Source organism: Dendropsophus ebraccatus, chromosome 6 (genome assembly GCF_027789765.1).
Source record: "Dendropsophus ebraccatus isolate aDenEbr1 chromosome 6, aDenEbr1.pat, whole genome shotgun sequence".
In the NCBI taxonomy this organism is placed as follows: Eukaryota; Metazoa; Chordata; class Amphibia; order Anura; family Hylidae; genus Dendropsophus; species Dendropsophus ebraccatus.
Window position 1 is genome coordinate 101053271 of NC_091459.1, and position 13749 is coordinate 101067019.

Genomic DNA, 13749 nt, shown 5'->3' on the forward strand with positions numbered 1-13749 from the left:
TCCGTGGGGAAGGTGGAGACAGCCAGAGTCCCGCCTGGAAAACAGGAATACAACCTCTGGCCAAGGCTGTATTCCTGTTTTCCAGGCAGGACTCGGGCTGTCTCCACCTTCCCCACGGAAGTCAAATACCCATGGTACGAGTTCGTACGAACCTGAACATCAATGCTGTTCGATCATCTCTACCTACCACTTCTTATGACACTGTGATGACTGATGAGTATGAAGCCACTGTACACTGCTCAAGCTAACGCTTATAGGATTCTTCAGCCTTTTCAGAAAAAAAAATCCAGTATCTCAAGATAATAAAATAAAAAATAAATTAAACAAAAAATAAATTTTACATTAAAAACCCCATAGGAATAGTAACCGGAAAACAAGAAACAACATTTCGCCTTTGCTCCCTGCCCTAAAGTAAATGATGTTCCAGATCTAGTACAGCAGTGTTTCCAGTCTTTCTAAGCCACATACTCTATAGTCAAAGGAATCTAAACCCAGAATTTTGAACCCATAGCTATATTTTTTTAAACAGTAAGGGCCCTATTACACCAAACGATAATCGGCCGAATCGGCCCGATTCTGCCAATTATCACTCTGTGTAATAAAGAAAACGATCAGCCGATGACAACGATCATTGGTTCAGGTTTGGACCTAAATTCATTGGGCGCTGACATTGCATCGCTACGTGTAATAGCAATGCGTGGCCGATGGCTAACGATTGCCCAAACACCTGATACCTTACCTGTCCCTGCGACAGTCCCGGCCTGTGATTGGCTGAGCAGCCTCTCAGCTGACAGGCCTCTCAGACCCTGCTGCCACCGGGAAGCTGCTGAGCACAGGAGAGAAGAACAGGAGCGGGGAGAGGTAAGGTATTAGGTGTTTGAGCAAGGGCTGCATGGACACTGCTAACGATTAATCGTTTACAAAAATGATTGGACCGTAGTTGGCCGGTGTAATAGGACCCTAAGGGTATTGTACCTGTAATCAAAAATTTTCTTTTTTGCCAATGACCTCTGCTGGCTTTATGTTCATCTTGCTCATGCACTATTTTCATTCCAGGAACAGCTAGTCTTTTTTTTTTCCCTCAAGTCAACTAGTATTCTAGGTATAGTGTGTAAGAGCAATTCCAAAAATAACTGCAGATACTGTATACGGTACTTGCCCGCTCCAGGTACAATACAATACTCTAGAGTTTTAAAAATTAAATGGAATGTATAGTTTGCATTTTTAATAGTATGTTTTTTTTCTTTCTTTTGCTGTGTAGCTGATTCGTGACAAGTAACCTGTGCTATCAGTCTTCCTATGTTCTCACTCATTGACAGTGTGATGTCAATACATCCTTATCTTGTTTGGTTAATAAGTGACTCTCCTCTAACATTGCATCCGATTTATTATTGCTCGGCTTTCCTATAAACAGCATCAATGTAATGTCTTGTCTCCACAGGATCAATGATATCTCTAACCTGTGTGCGGAGCTGACCGCCTGCTGTACAATATTAAGCTCAGAATGGCTGGGAGTACTGAAGGCTTTGTGTTGCTCCTCCAACCATGTGTGGGGTTTCAATGACTTACTCTGTAGTGTGGATGTAAGTGCTGTGTATATATATATTAGTACTTATACTAAGACATGAGCTGCAAAGAATTTGTATATACTATATAGCTAGATTGTTTGACAGGAATGTGCATTAAACAAGATAAGCAACTCATAGACTCAAAAGCACTGAACTAGCAATAACTTCCTATTGACTTTTTATTGCATTTACTGTAAGTTCAGCTCCCATTAGACAACCTGTAGCTGTTTACTATATTAGGGCACATTTATCAATGTGTGCCCCTTTCGTATGTCACAGAAAAGGCACAGATTTTTTTCCTTTTCTGTGGTGTACACCAGGCACCTGATGTGGTGTACGCCCGATAGATTATAAAATGGCAGTACTAACTCTCTCCATGCCCATGGTGAGCGGCAGAAGGTGGCCTGTCCCGGCTGATGGACTGGCCGCTCAGCCAATCAGTGACTTGGTCACTGACTGGCTGAGCGGCCAGTCCATCAGCCTTGTCATAACGTATCAGCACCAGAGATCCTGAAGCCCGGCAGGGGTCATGTGGCCGATCCCGCCACTCACCGCTGGCATGGGGAGAAGTTAGTACTTGTAATCATATTCCCCTCTGCCAGATGCTAGAGTTTATAATCCGACGGACTTTTCTTTTAAAAACGTGTTACTTATCATATACTTGCTACTGATATATAGTGTAAATTATAGTCAAGTACATTCAGTACTGCAAGCATCATAGCTGAAACGCCCCAATGCTTAATGCAGTTTCTGGTTATTGTGTTTTCTTTACACCAGACACTGAACAATAATTTGATGCAGTAAGTAATTCTTCCTCTAAATTCTAAGAGCACTACTAAGTTGATATGGTTGTATAAGATGTAACATGGTGTTTGGGGTTGGACATACATTTTACCCCTGAGTTACACCTCAATGACCATTTGTATGTAGAAAACAAAGGTCTGTTTGGTTCAGATAAATACAAAACATTGGATCCCCCTTACTTATGAAGTATGATTACAACACATGCAACAATATGGCAGGTTGGTTCGTTTGTTATGTGTGTCAAACGCCTACGTTTTATTGTAACCAAACTTTACATAACAAAAATGTGGTTCATGATATAAAGTAAAATGTGACGATGTTTGGAATGGCCGTTCATTCTGGATTTCCTCTTGTTTTCTAGGTTAGTGATCTCTCATTTCATGACTCACTGGCCACTTTTGTTGCAGTTCTAATAGCACGGCATTGCTTCTCACTGGAGGACATGGTCCAGCATGTTGCTCTTCCATCCCTACTGGCTGCAGGTAGCTTCTTTGAATAACAAGGCTTACGATACATGACACCACACAGTATGATTTATTAAAAGATTTATTAACCTGTATGCATTTTACCTGTTTGTTTTCTCTGAATGTTTTCTACATTCATGCATAGGCTATGTTCACACAACATCAAAAATAAAGAAAAGGCGCCTGATTTAGAGATTTAAAATAACGTCTGTTTTTGCCACGATTTAACTGACTGCATTGGCAATGCATTGAAGTCAATGGAAAGACGGACATCCAATGCACACAATGCATTGAATAACAAACGTTTTTGCCGCGGACATCAAAATAATGAACATGATCATTATTTTATGACGTCTTTTGCAAACAGCGGATGTTTTTATTAGTTGTTCACACACAGTTTTTCTTTTGTCATTGCACTAAGGGGAGGCCAGACAGCTAAATGACGTCCGTTATTTTAAACTCAAAATGACGGACGTCATTTTAAACTGAGCATAGAAAATGTTGTGTGAACATAGCCATGGGCTATGTTCACACAATGTTCTTTTTAAGTAAAGAACGGACGTGGTGTTGTTCTGGTCTGATATGGCTGTGAAGCCTGGAGCTTTACCTACCAATCTACCAATCCTGTGGTGAGAATTCCATCAGACAATGTGCAAGCTGCTGTTATCATTGATTCAATGCGGAAATTTATGTGTTATGCCGTTAAAACCATGAAAATGCAATTCAGACAATGTTTCTACATGTAGAGAAATGCATGTGGCCGAAACCTGGCACCCCCACGCTCCCCAAGATGGGGCGTCTTCAGGTTTAGTGCCTAGGGCAGCAGTAGCTGTTAATACGGCCCTGGGATGCTCGCTTCAGACGCAGGCTGGATGAGCTTAGGGAGAGAGCTGCTGTTTGTCAGGGAGAGTGTTAGGGTGGGGAAAATAGTGTCTGTTAGGCAGAAATCATCCACAAAGAACCCAACAGTCTTTCTAAGGGCTACAACTAAATTTTTTTGGCCTCCTCTTGGCTGCTGGCTGGGACTTGTAGTGCAGATACTGCCATCTTGGCTGCACACTGTGCTACACCTATCCTGGCTGTCCAGTGTGCAGTGTAATGGGTGCTCTAAAACATACAGCACCTGGTACCTGGTACACACACAGACTCCATAGACTACACCAACAGTCCTCCCAATTGCACCTAGTTGGGTGCTTTCCTAACATGTTCCAGCACATGTGCTTTGCCCATCTTGGTCTGGGTCAGCAAAATTGTATTGAGGGACTCCACCTGGCTGTTGCCCATAATTTGGCATCCCCAGCCCCAGATTAGCCAGCCCCAGAGGCGTCCATGCATGCTATTCCTACTGTTTCCTGTCCATTTCCATGTTGTTTCCATCATTTTCTGAGGTTTCCAGGTTTTCACGCAACCTTCCCTGTGCCGAGCTTTGGTCCCCTGCAAAAATGCTCAAGTTTCCCATTGACTTCAATGGGGCTCGTTACTCGAAACGAGCACCTGAGTATCGGGAAATATTTGTCTCGAGTAACGAGCACCCGAGCATTTTAGTACTCGCTCATCACTTCTTCTTATCACACACCCTGTAATGTTATGGGTATAGAACGTGGTATAAAAATAGGTAAAGTTTGATGTCTATCACAGTTATCTAGAATGAGATAAGTGATTATAATACCCCCCCCCCCCCCTCCAACCTCATTCCTGAAGACCAGGGTATATTAGGGTGCAGCAAGGAGAAACAATAAAGGATAAAGTAAGAGTTAGCTGACAATACGTTCTCCAAGGATATTACTAAATTCTATATAAATCCCTAAGATTATGCATTTTAATTCAGTAGTTCTTCATTCCCCAGTTTGTATTCTATGATCATGTAGCGATCATAAGCCATATCCAAAGGCCATTGTAGAACAATATATATATATATATATATATATATATATATATATATATATGTATATATATATATATATATATATATATATATATATATATATGTTTGGCATGACAGAATAATAGTAAGAAAGAAACATATTCCATAACCATTTCCATCAGTGTCCTTTATTTTTATGGAACTCCAATGCATGACTGCCTGCACAAAAAAAAGTATATGCTTGTAAATGGACTAAACGTAGCCACTAGATGACTATGTTTGCTCAATAGAACAGAGGTAATAGAGCCTCTTTAATAATATAATAGAAGGAAGATGTAAAATGTAGGAATACTACATATAGTTCTGTCGAGAAGACCACCTTGTTCAAAAAAGCACCCTCTTATCCACACAATGAAAAGAAAACCATCCACAAAATTCCCGAAAGTATCATGTCCAGCTCTGTTTCCCTTCAGCTACTTAGGGACATACGTGACCCCTTCCTTAATGCAGCTTTTTCTTATAGCTTGTGGGGACCCAGATGCTGAGCCGGGTGCCAGAATGACATGCCGCCTCCTTTTACATCTGCTAAAAACACCCCAGATCAGCATGTATGGAGTGACCAATGGTGAGTGTGTTGTTTAAAGTGAATGGTTGTATAAACTATGAGGTTATCTGCTGTAGCACAGTATATATGGTCACTTCCAGCTGTCTTTCTCATCAACAGCTATGGGGTGCTTGGCCTGCTAGGAAATGCATTACTGAGGAAAATAGTTATAAGGGCCCTATTCCAGCAGACGATTATCGTTCAGATTATCGTTAAATCGTTCAAATCTAAACGATAATGTTAACGATATCGTTTGGTTGAAATGCAGTTAACGATTTACAACCGAACGAGAAATCGTTGATCGCTTTATAAGACCTGGACCTATTTTTATCGTTGCTCATTCGCAAAACGTTCGCAAATCGTTCGCGTTGAATAAGACGTCGTTCGCAGTAGATACGAACACAATAGCGAAGAGAAAACGATCGCAAATACGATCATAAGTAACGATTATGGTTCCATGGAAATGAGTGAACGTTTTCAGGTCTTTCGCAATAGCGGTCGTTTGAGATCGTTAACGATTACGCGAACGATAATCGTCCAGTGGAATAGGGCCCTAAGGGTACAGATTTGTAAGAAACAGAAGTTTTCTACCAGTCAGATTAACTCATACTGTGTTATATAAGAGACAAATTGGTGGATTGTGTTGAATATTCTATTGAGTTATCATAGGGACTTTCATTTATGTGCAGTTAGACACATAGGGGAACATTTATTAAGTCCGGCGTTTTCTGCGCTAGGCTTAAAAACGTTCCCGCAGCGCCGACAGAACGCTGATTTATGTAGAGGGGCATTGCCTCTACATAAATACCGTGCACACCAGTGTGTGCGCCGAGGAAACCTACGCCAGTTCATTTTTTGGCGAGAAAAATGATAAATTAAGCGGATCCAGAGCCCCCCCCCCCTGTTCCACCCCCTCCACCGCACCTCCCCGCCCCCCTGGCGAAGCTTGCGGAAAATGGCCAGATGTGAAATTTTTTTTAAATACGGCCATTTGCGAAGAAATTTATTTGTACATCTGGCCATTTTCCGCCGGAAAATACACCTTTTTGGGATGATAATTGTCTCCCATAGTTTAGGAATAGTGGAAGGGAAATGGTCCTTTTTCTATTGCTGTGTATAAAGGCAATCATGTCTTCTCGAGCTGATGCTTCTGGTTTATGACATCCCCAGTAAAAATAGAATGCACTTGTGTTAGGTGATAGTTAATGTGTCAGGCACCTGACAGGTTTTAAAGATTTGTTATGACCTCCATCACATGTTTTAATGATTTGATGGAGGCAAACCGGAAACAAATAGACAAATGTATCATCCAGAGCCAGGTTTGTCTTTTTCTCCTATGGCTTTTACATATGTGAACAAAAAATTATACATTTGTGACAACAGGGTTTCATTAAATTGTCTACTGTTCTGTATATAGCCATATACAATATGTGAATTGCACATGGACAGATATTAGTACCACCCACTCCCTGAATATGCTGGCACTTTACAATGTGAAATGTCGGTGTTCTTGAGATACAATATCAACATTTACATTTTGCATATTTTTCATATACTTTTACAATGTAAGGCTGCGTTCACACTACGTTTATTTCAGTCAGTATATTTCAGTCAGTATTGCAACCAAAACCAGGAGTGGATTAAAAACACAGAAAGGATCTGTTCACACAATGATGAAACTGAGTGGATGGCCGCCATATAACAGTAAATAAGTGCCATTATTTCAATATAACAGCCGTTGTTCTAAAATAACAGCAAATATTTGCCATTAAATGGCGGCCATCCACTCAATTTCAACATTGTGTGAACAGATCCTTTCTGTGTTTTTAATCCACTACTGGTTTTGGTTGCAATACTGACTGAAATATACTGACTGAAATATACGTAGTGTGAACGCAGCTAATACATTAAAGGGGTTATTCAGCGCTACAAAAACATGGCCACTTTTCCCCCTCTCTTGTCTCTAGTTCAGGTGGGGTTTACAATTAAGCTCCATTTACTTCAATGGAACCGAGTTTAAAACCCCACCCATTCTGGAGACAACAGTAGGGGGAAAAGTGGCCATGTTTTTGTATAACCCCTTTAATCCAGAGTCCATATGACAATGCAAATTCCTGTGCATGCCAGATTTCTAAATGAATTCAGACCCCAGATCAGACCCTTAAATTAATTTAGACACCAAACCCTTAAAGGGGTCGTTCACCATTTTTATTTTCTTTCAAATCATCTCGTGCCAGAAAATGCCAGAGATCTGTAATTTACTACTATTAAAAAATCTTGAGTTTTCCAGTACTTATCAGCTGCTGTATGTCCTACAGAAAGTGGTGTATTCTCTCCATTCTGACACAGTGCTCTCTGTTGCCACCTCTGTCCATGCCAGGACCTGTCTAGAGCAGCAGCAAATCCCCATAGAAAACATTCCTGCTCTTCAGACTGGAAAGAATACCACTTTCTACAGGACATACAGCAGTTGATAAGTATTGAAAGACTTAAGATTTTTTGTTTTATCAAAGTAAATTACAAATCCCTCTCACTTTCTGGCACTAGTTGATTTGAAAAAAAAAATTTTTTTTTTTTTTTTGGGTGAACAACCCCTTTAAATGAATTTAGACCCCAGACCAGATCACTAAAATGTTTTATTTGAAAAATTCTGTTAATCAGTTTTGAATTACCTTATGAGCCCTCGTATCCTTGCACCAGGCAGTTGTGATCTAAACAATTGCATAAGTGAGCGCACTCATGCATCGCCACGTACTACTATACAGATTGCTGGGCCGGGCACTGTGCGCTTGGTCCTGCTAATGTATATTGTGGCCAAGAGGTGCACAGTGATGTATACATGGACCTCTATACGCTACTGTACTGTATGCTACACTGACTGGGAGCCTTGCTTATATCTAGAGTCATTGCCTGTACACACTTTATGTGGCACATTATGCTGATCAGACCCTCTTATACAGAGTAGCATGCCGTGCCTGTATACTGTTTAGAATGACAGGTACCTGGAAGAGAAAACATAGGTGTTTTTTCTGTTTTCATATACACAGCTCAATGCATAAAATAAGGGGATGCAGCACAGCTGCCTGTTAGTACAGAGGTCATGTATTATAAATTCATGGACAACCCCATTAACCTGTTCTTCTAAATAGTACACATACAAAATATGACTTTTCACTTTCTTAGGGAAACTTGCACCAGGATTATGCTCTTCGTGTGATAGACATCTTTTGGCAGCTGCTCATAACAGCATTGAAGTTGGAGCTATATTTGCAGTCCTCAAAGCTATCCTGATGCTAGGTATGTTCTAATAAATCATAGTTAATACATCTCCGGTTACCTGTTACATGGGCAGTGTCCCATATATTTATTTTTCTTATTTATATGTGTGTGTATTTTTTATTTTTATTTTTTATGGTGTTGTTACCAGCTGTGGGTGAGAGAAGTCTCATTTAGTTTACATAGGCCCATAACTTCACATGTGAATATTGTAGTCCACAGGAGTCAAACTGATGGCCCCCAGCTGTTGCAAAACTAAAATTCCCATCAGTCTTGGACTGCCAAAGCTTTGAGAGAGAGACTGTGGAAAGAAGTTGGACATGTACCCTATTACTATCCTACGACCATTTAGGGTTTTTAGTTTACAGCATTAGAGAACAAAATAGTCATTTGAAAATAGTCCTTATGCGTGTACAAGCTGCCATCTAGTGGTCACATGGTAACGTGCTTCTCTTCAATACATCTTATTTTGTAGGAGATGCTGACATAGGTAATAGTAATATCAGCTCTTCTAGGCACATTAAGGCTGATGTGACAGAACAAGCATTAGAGGAAGGAACGCCAGAGTCCCAAACAATACTACCGTCGTCTGGAAAACCATTTGTCATTGAGACAGCTAGCCTAAGCGAGTACGCCAAGTATGTTTTGAGGACGATTTGCCAACAGGTAATTGACATACAAGACTCCTGATTTTTTTTAATACCTTGGACTGAGAACGATTTGCCCGGATTCTTACAGTTTTCTCTTTCCTTGGGGTATAGGAGTGGGTTGGGGACCACTGTTTGAAAGAACCAGAGAGGCTATGTACTGATAAAGACCTTATTCTGGATCCTGTCCTGTCTAATAAACAAGCCCGGAAGCTACTACAGCTGATATGTTATCCTCATGGAGTAAATGAGTCACTTGAAGGAGAGAACATCCAAAGGCTCCATATTAAGCGTATCCTACAGGTAGTATGTTGGTAGGGGCTTCTAACAGTGGGTGCTTTCTATCTCCTCTGTCATACTTGAGATCACAAGTTCTATAGATGACATAGAACAGTTCAGGGACCAGTCCGAAATCCCAGGCACCACTGGCTGAGATACTAGATCTATATCTGTCTTCATTTCTGGAAAAAGTTCACAGAAAATACCTGTTTATTTCATTCCCATTATTCACCTAACAGATCCACAGTCTGTGTTTCCAAATCAAATTCAATGTTAGTTTTTTTTACATAAACAATGTCATATATATAATAGATGCATTGCATGCTTACCTCTCAGATGACTAATGGAAGCACTGCAGGACAGACAATACATGAGCAGACGTCTGATACACTGTATGTAGCTGCGTGCAATTATCTTCAAGAGTTGTACCCTCTGGGAAAGTAAATGATAAACAATAGAGCATTAGATCCATTAATTTGCCCATAGTAGCCAATCACAGGTTTCATTTTACCAGAAATCATTAAAAGAGAAGTCCGGCGAAAATTTTTATGAAAGTATTGTATTGCCTCCCAAAAGTTATACAAATCACCAATATACACTTATTACGGGAAATGCTTATAAAGTGCTTTTTCCCTGCACTTACTACTGCATCAAGGCTTCACTTCCTGGATAACATGGTGATGTCACTTCCTGGATAAAATGGTGATGTCACGACCCGACTCTCAGAGCTGTGCGGGTTGTGGCTGCTGCAGAGCATGATGGCAGAGGGACACTGAGGGACACAGGGCACTGGAGAGACACAGAGCATCCCTCTGCCATCATCCTCTCCAGCAGCCACAGCCCGCACAGCTCTGGGAGTCGGGTTGTGACATCACCATTTTATTCAGAAAGTGAAGCCCTGATGCAGTAGAAAGTGCAGGGAAAAAAGCACTTTATAAGCATTTCCCATAAGAAGTGTATATTGGTGATTTGTATATCTTTTGGGTGGCAATACAACTCCTTTAAGAAATCAAAGTTGAGCTGTGATTGGCTGCTATAAAGAATGCAGTTTTTATCTATTTCCCACATTGACTTTCCAATCTCCGATAAACTGCCTTTGGGAGACACAAAATATGATAATGATACGCATTATATGTATTGCTCAAATATAGTATAAAGCCCATATTGCACAGGGTGATCAGTGGGAGCAAGCAATGATGTTTAGATCGTCCAGGGAGCCCATAGGACATATCGTCAGTCTGCCTCCCCCGCTCCTGTTACATGGAGCAATGGCAGCAGATCGTTGCTATTCTAGTCGTTAGTCTTTCACCGTGTTGAAAGACAACAATCAGCCAACATTGTGCAGGTCGGCTGATCGTTGCCTTTTGTTACACAAAGCAATATCGGCTGTAATGGCCGAAAATCTGCCAAATATGGCTGATAATCACTTTGTGTAATAGGGCCTTAAGAGAGACATAGCATTAATAATATGACATGATTAACCAGTAATCTACAAGTAATAGATGACTTCCACTTTAAAGGGAATCTGTCACTAGTTTTATGCCGCCTTAAATAAGGGCAGTATAAACTAATGACAGAAATGCTGGACAGATCGGTGTATTACTTCAATCATTCTGTTCAGCCGCTCTCCTAATATGCAGGAGAATGGGGTTTTTTTGCCACACCCCTCGCCCCACCCTCCAGCAGCTGATGGACAGGTGACTGCCTATACACAGCATAGATAGATAACTGCCAATGAGCAGCTGGTGGACGGAGTTTTCTGCTTCTCATGAATATTGAGGACGACTGAGCTCACACACATAATGGAGAGGACCACTTATTGTCTATGTTATTCAGGAGGATATCCCTGAATCAGCTGCACAGAACAATGTAAGTGATACATCATTCTGTTCGGCTTCTATGTCACTAGTTTATGCTAATATATATTTTTCCTTTTATTACTATGTGACCTTAAAGTATTTTACTCCTTGTGTAGCAGTGCTCTGTTTTCTAGCTGTAAGCAGTACCCTAAATAATGGTCCATGTTTTCTCCATTTACTAGAACCTTGACCAGTGGACGCTCAGGCAGTCATGGCTGGAGATTCAGCTGATGATCAAGCAGTGCATGAAGGAACCTGTTAGTACTTTATCTCTAGACTCCACATAACATTGTATGTAATAGAGATCATGACTTTTTATTACTTAGATTTTTATGAAAGCGGCGCTATTGAACCATTATTGTAATGCTCTTTTTTAGGGCCCCAGCTCAGTGACTGAGATAAACGGACTCCTGGATAATATTGCAAAGGCCACCATAGAAGTATTCCAGCAGTCCGCTGAATTAAACAGCAGCCCCAATAATCCGGTCAGCAGTCTCTTCAATGCAAATTGTGCTGCACATGCGGAGACAAACAGCGCAAGACATAATATGAAGTCAGCCTTCCTCAGGTACTGTTCAGTCATACAGGTTAATGCTGCACTAGTACAAAGTTATTTGGTACTGGTATGTAATACAGTAAACTAGGGGCTGGCAGCTGCTTGTAATTTACCTACTTTAACCTGATAATATAGTGTGCTTATAATATAGTAACATTTCTTAGAATTAGACAACATGATGAGCTCATAAAAAACAGTCTATTAAACCTCTTAACTGTTCAGCTAGAGCTCTACTTTGGCTCCTAAAAAAGTACAAAACAGTTTTGCCTGAGCACAGCTCAGACTAGGCCCGGACTGACACTCTGGCATACCGGGCAAATGCCTTGTGTGCTGCCCAGATTGTGGGTCAGTGAGCAGCCTGTCCCTGCACACGGCACATCTGCTGAGTGTACAGGGAGAGCTGCTAAGTAGTAGCAACTGTGTCTGTCTATTACTGAGAGGAGAAAAAATAACATAAAATGAAGCTTGAGGGATGTATTCAGTAAGAATACTGGGCCCAAAAGTAAAGTGCTCCCCTCCTCCAGTGTTTGTGCTTGTCATTGTGTTGTTGTGCTCCATGCTCCACACTGACAGCAGAGAACCAGTGTGTGCCACTGTTTTTATTGTCCTTTTGAGGTGAGGTGAGAAGATGAAGAGTAAGAGGAGGACCTAAACATAATGATAGGAGGTCAGCACACAGCATATTGATATATACTCTCTTTGTCTCTCCCATGGCTTTTATCCATGTTATAAAACATTTTACAACACTGTGAGCCAGCAAGGGATCCTTAGCGTCCTGTGCACTAGAGTGAGATACTTCCAACCTGCTGATGGTTTCCCTGAAAGCATTATTTAACATTGATTTCACAGAAAAAAGGCTGCACACAGCTCAAAACATGTCGGCTTTATTGCACAATATGTATCCAAAACATTAGCATATTGCTATGTAGTTTTTAATAAAATATGAAATAAACTAAGAGGTTTTAGGCTAGGTTCCCTCACAGTAAAATAAAAGCTATGATTTCAGTGACATTTAAACAATGTATGACCAGATGCACAAGCAGGTGGTAAATAATGATCATGTTGATTATTTTGAGGCCGTACTTGATTATTAGCTATTCTATGTGGTGCGTGACTGCCGTCCAATTTCCCATTGACTTTAATAGAGCACAATATTACCTTGAAAATACGCCTGTATTTTCACATAGCAATTACGGCCAAAATTAAATGGAATTTGTCACTAGGTTTATGCTGTCTTAAATAAAGTCTGCATAAACTAGTGACAGAAATGCTGAACAGATCAGTGTATTACTTACAGCATTTTGTTCAGCCGATCTCCTAATATGCAGGAGAATAGGATTCTTGCCACACACAGGGACTCTCTAGGTCTACATCCAGCTTCTTCAGCCACTGTTATTTAAATGCTGAATTACACCTCTGACATGATAGAAACATGCCAGAAGTTTTGATCTCCGCAAATCCACATTTCACTCACTCTACTATCACATCAGCACTGGAGCAAACCTGTGTCTTCTTTTTAAATGTAGCTCTTCTGAACGTAGGGGAGTGTGGCTTGTGGCACCTCTCATTGCTAAACTACCTACCTCAGTCCAAGGCAGAGTACTAAAGGCAGCAGGAGAAGAACTCGAGAAAGGACAGCACTTGGGATCATCTTCAAAGAAGGAGAGAGACCGGCAAAAGCAAAAAAGGTCAGTTACATTGTAATCAAAACGCTTAAAGTGTATCTGTTGTTATTAAAAACTTTTGACAAGTCATAGAGACATGTCAAAAGTTTTGATTGGTCCGAGTCTGAGTATTCAAACCCGTAGCGGTTGGGATTAAAAAGAGT

General features: G+C 40.8%; 1 protein-coding gene across 1 annotated transcript in view; it reads left to right on the forward strand.

Moving 5' to 3' along the window:
* Positions 1 to 13749, forward strand: part of MED12L (mediator complex subunit 12L) — a 393418-nt gene that overhangs the window by 327360 nt on the left and 52309 nt on the right. Inside the window, exons 22-30 of the mRNA XM_069975432.1 lie at positions 1442 to 1583; positions 2734 to 2854; positions 5224 to 5325; positions 8488 to 8601; positions 9056 to 9246; positions 9342 to 9530; positions 11548 to 11622; positions 11743 to 11933; positions 13448 to 13609. Of these exons, the coding sequence (XP_069831533.1) occupies positions 1442 to 1583; positions 2734 to 2854; positions 5224 to 5325; positions 8488 to 8601; positions 9056 to 9246; positions 9342 to 9530; positions 11548 to 11622; positions 11743 to 11933; positions 13448 to 13609 (1287 nt within the window). The remainder of the gene's footprint in view (positions 1 to 1441; positions 1584 to 2733; positions 2855 to 5223; positions 5326 to 8487; positions 8602 to 9055; positions 9247 to 9341; positions 9531 to 11547; positions 11623 to 11742; positions 11934 to 13447; positions 13610 to 13749) is intronic.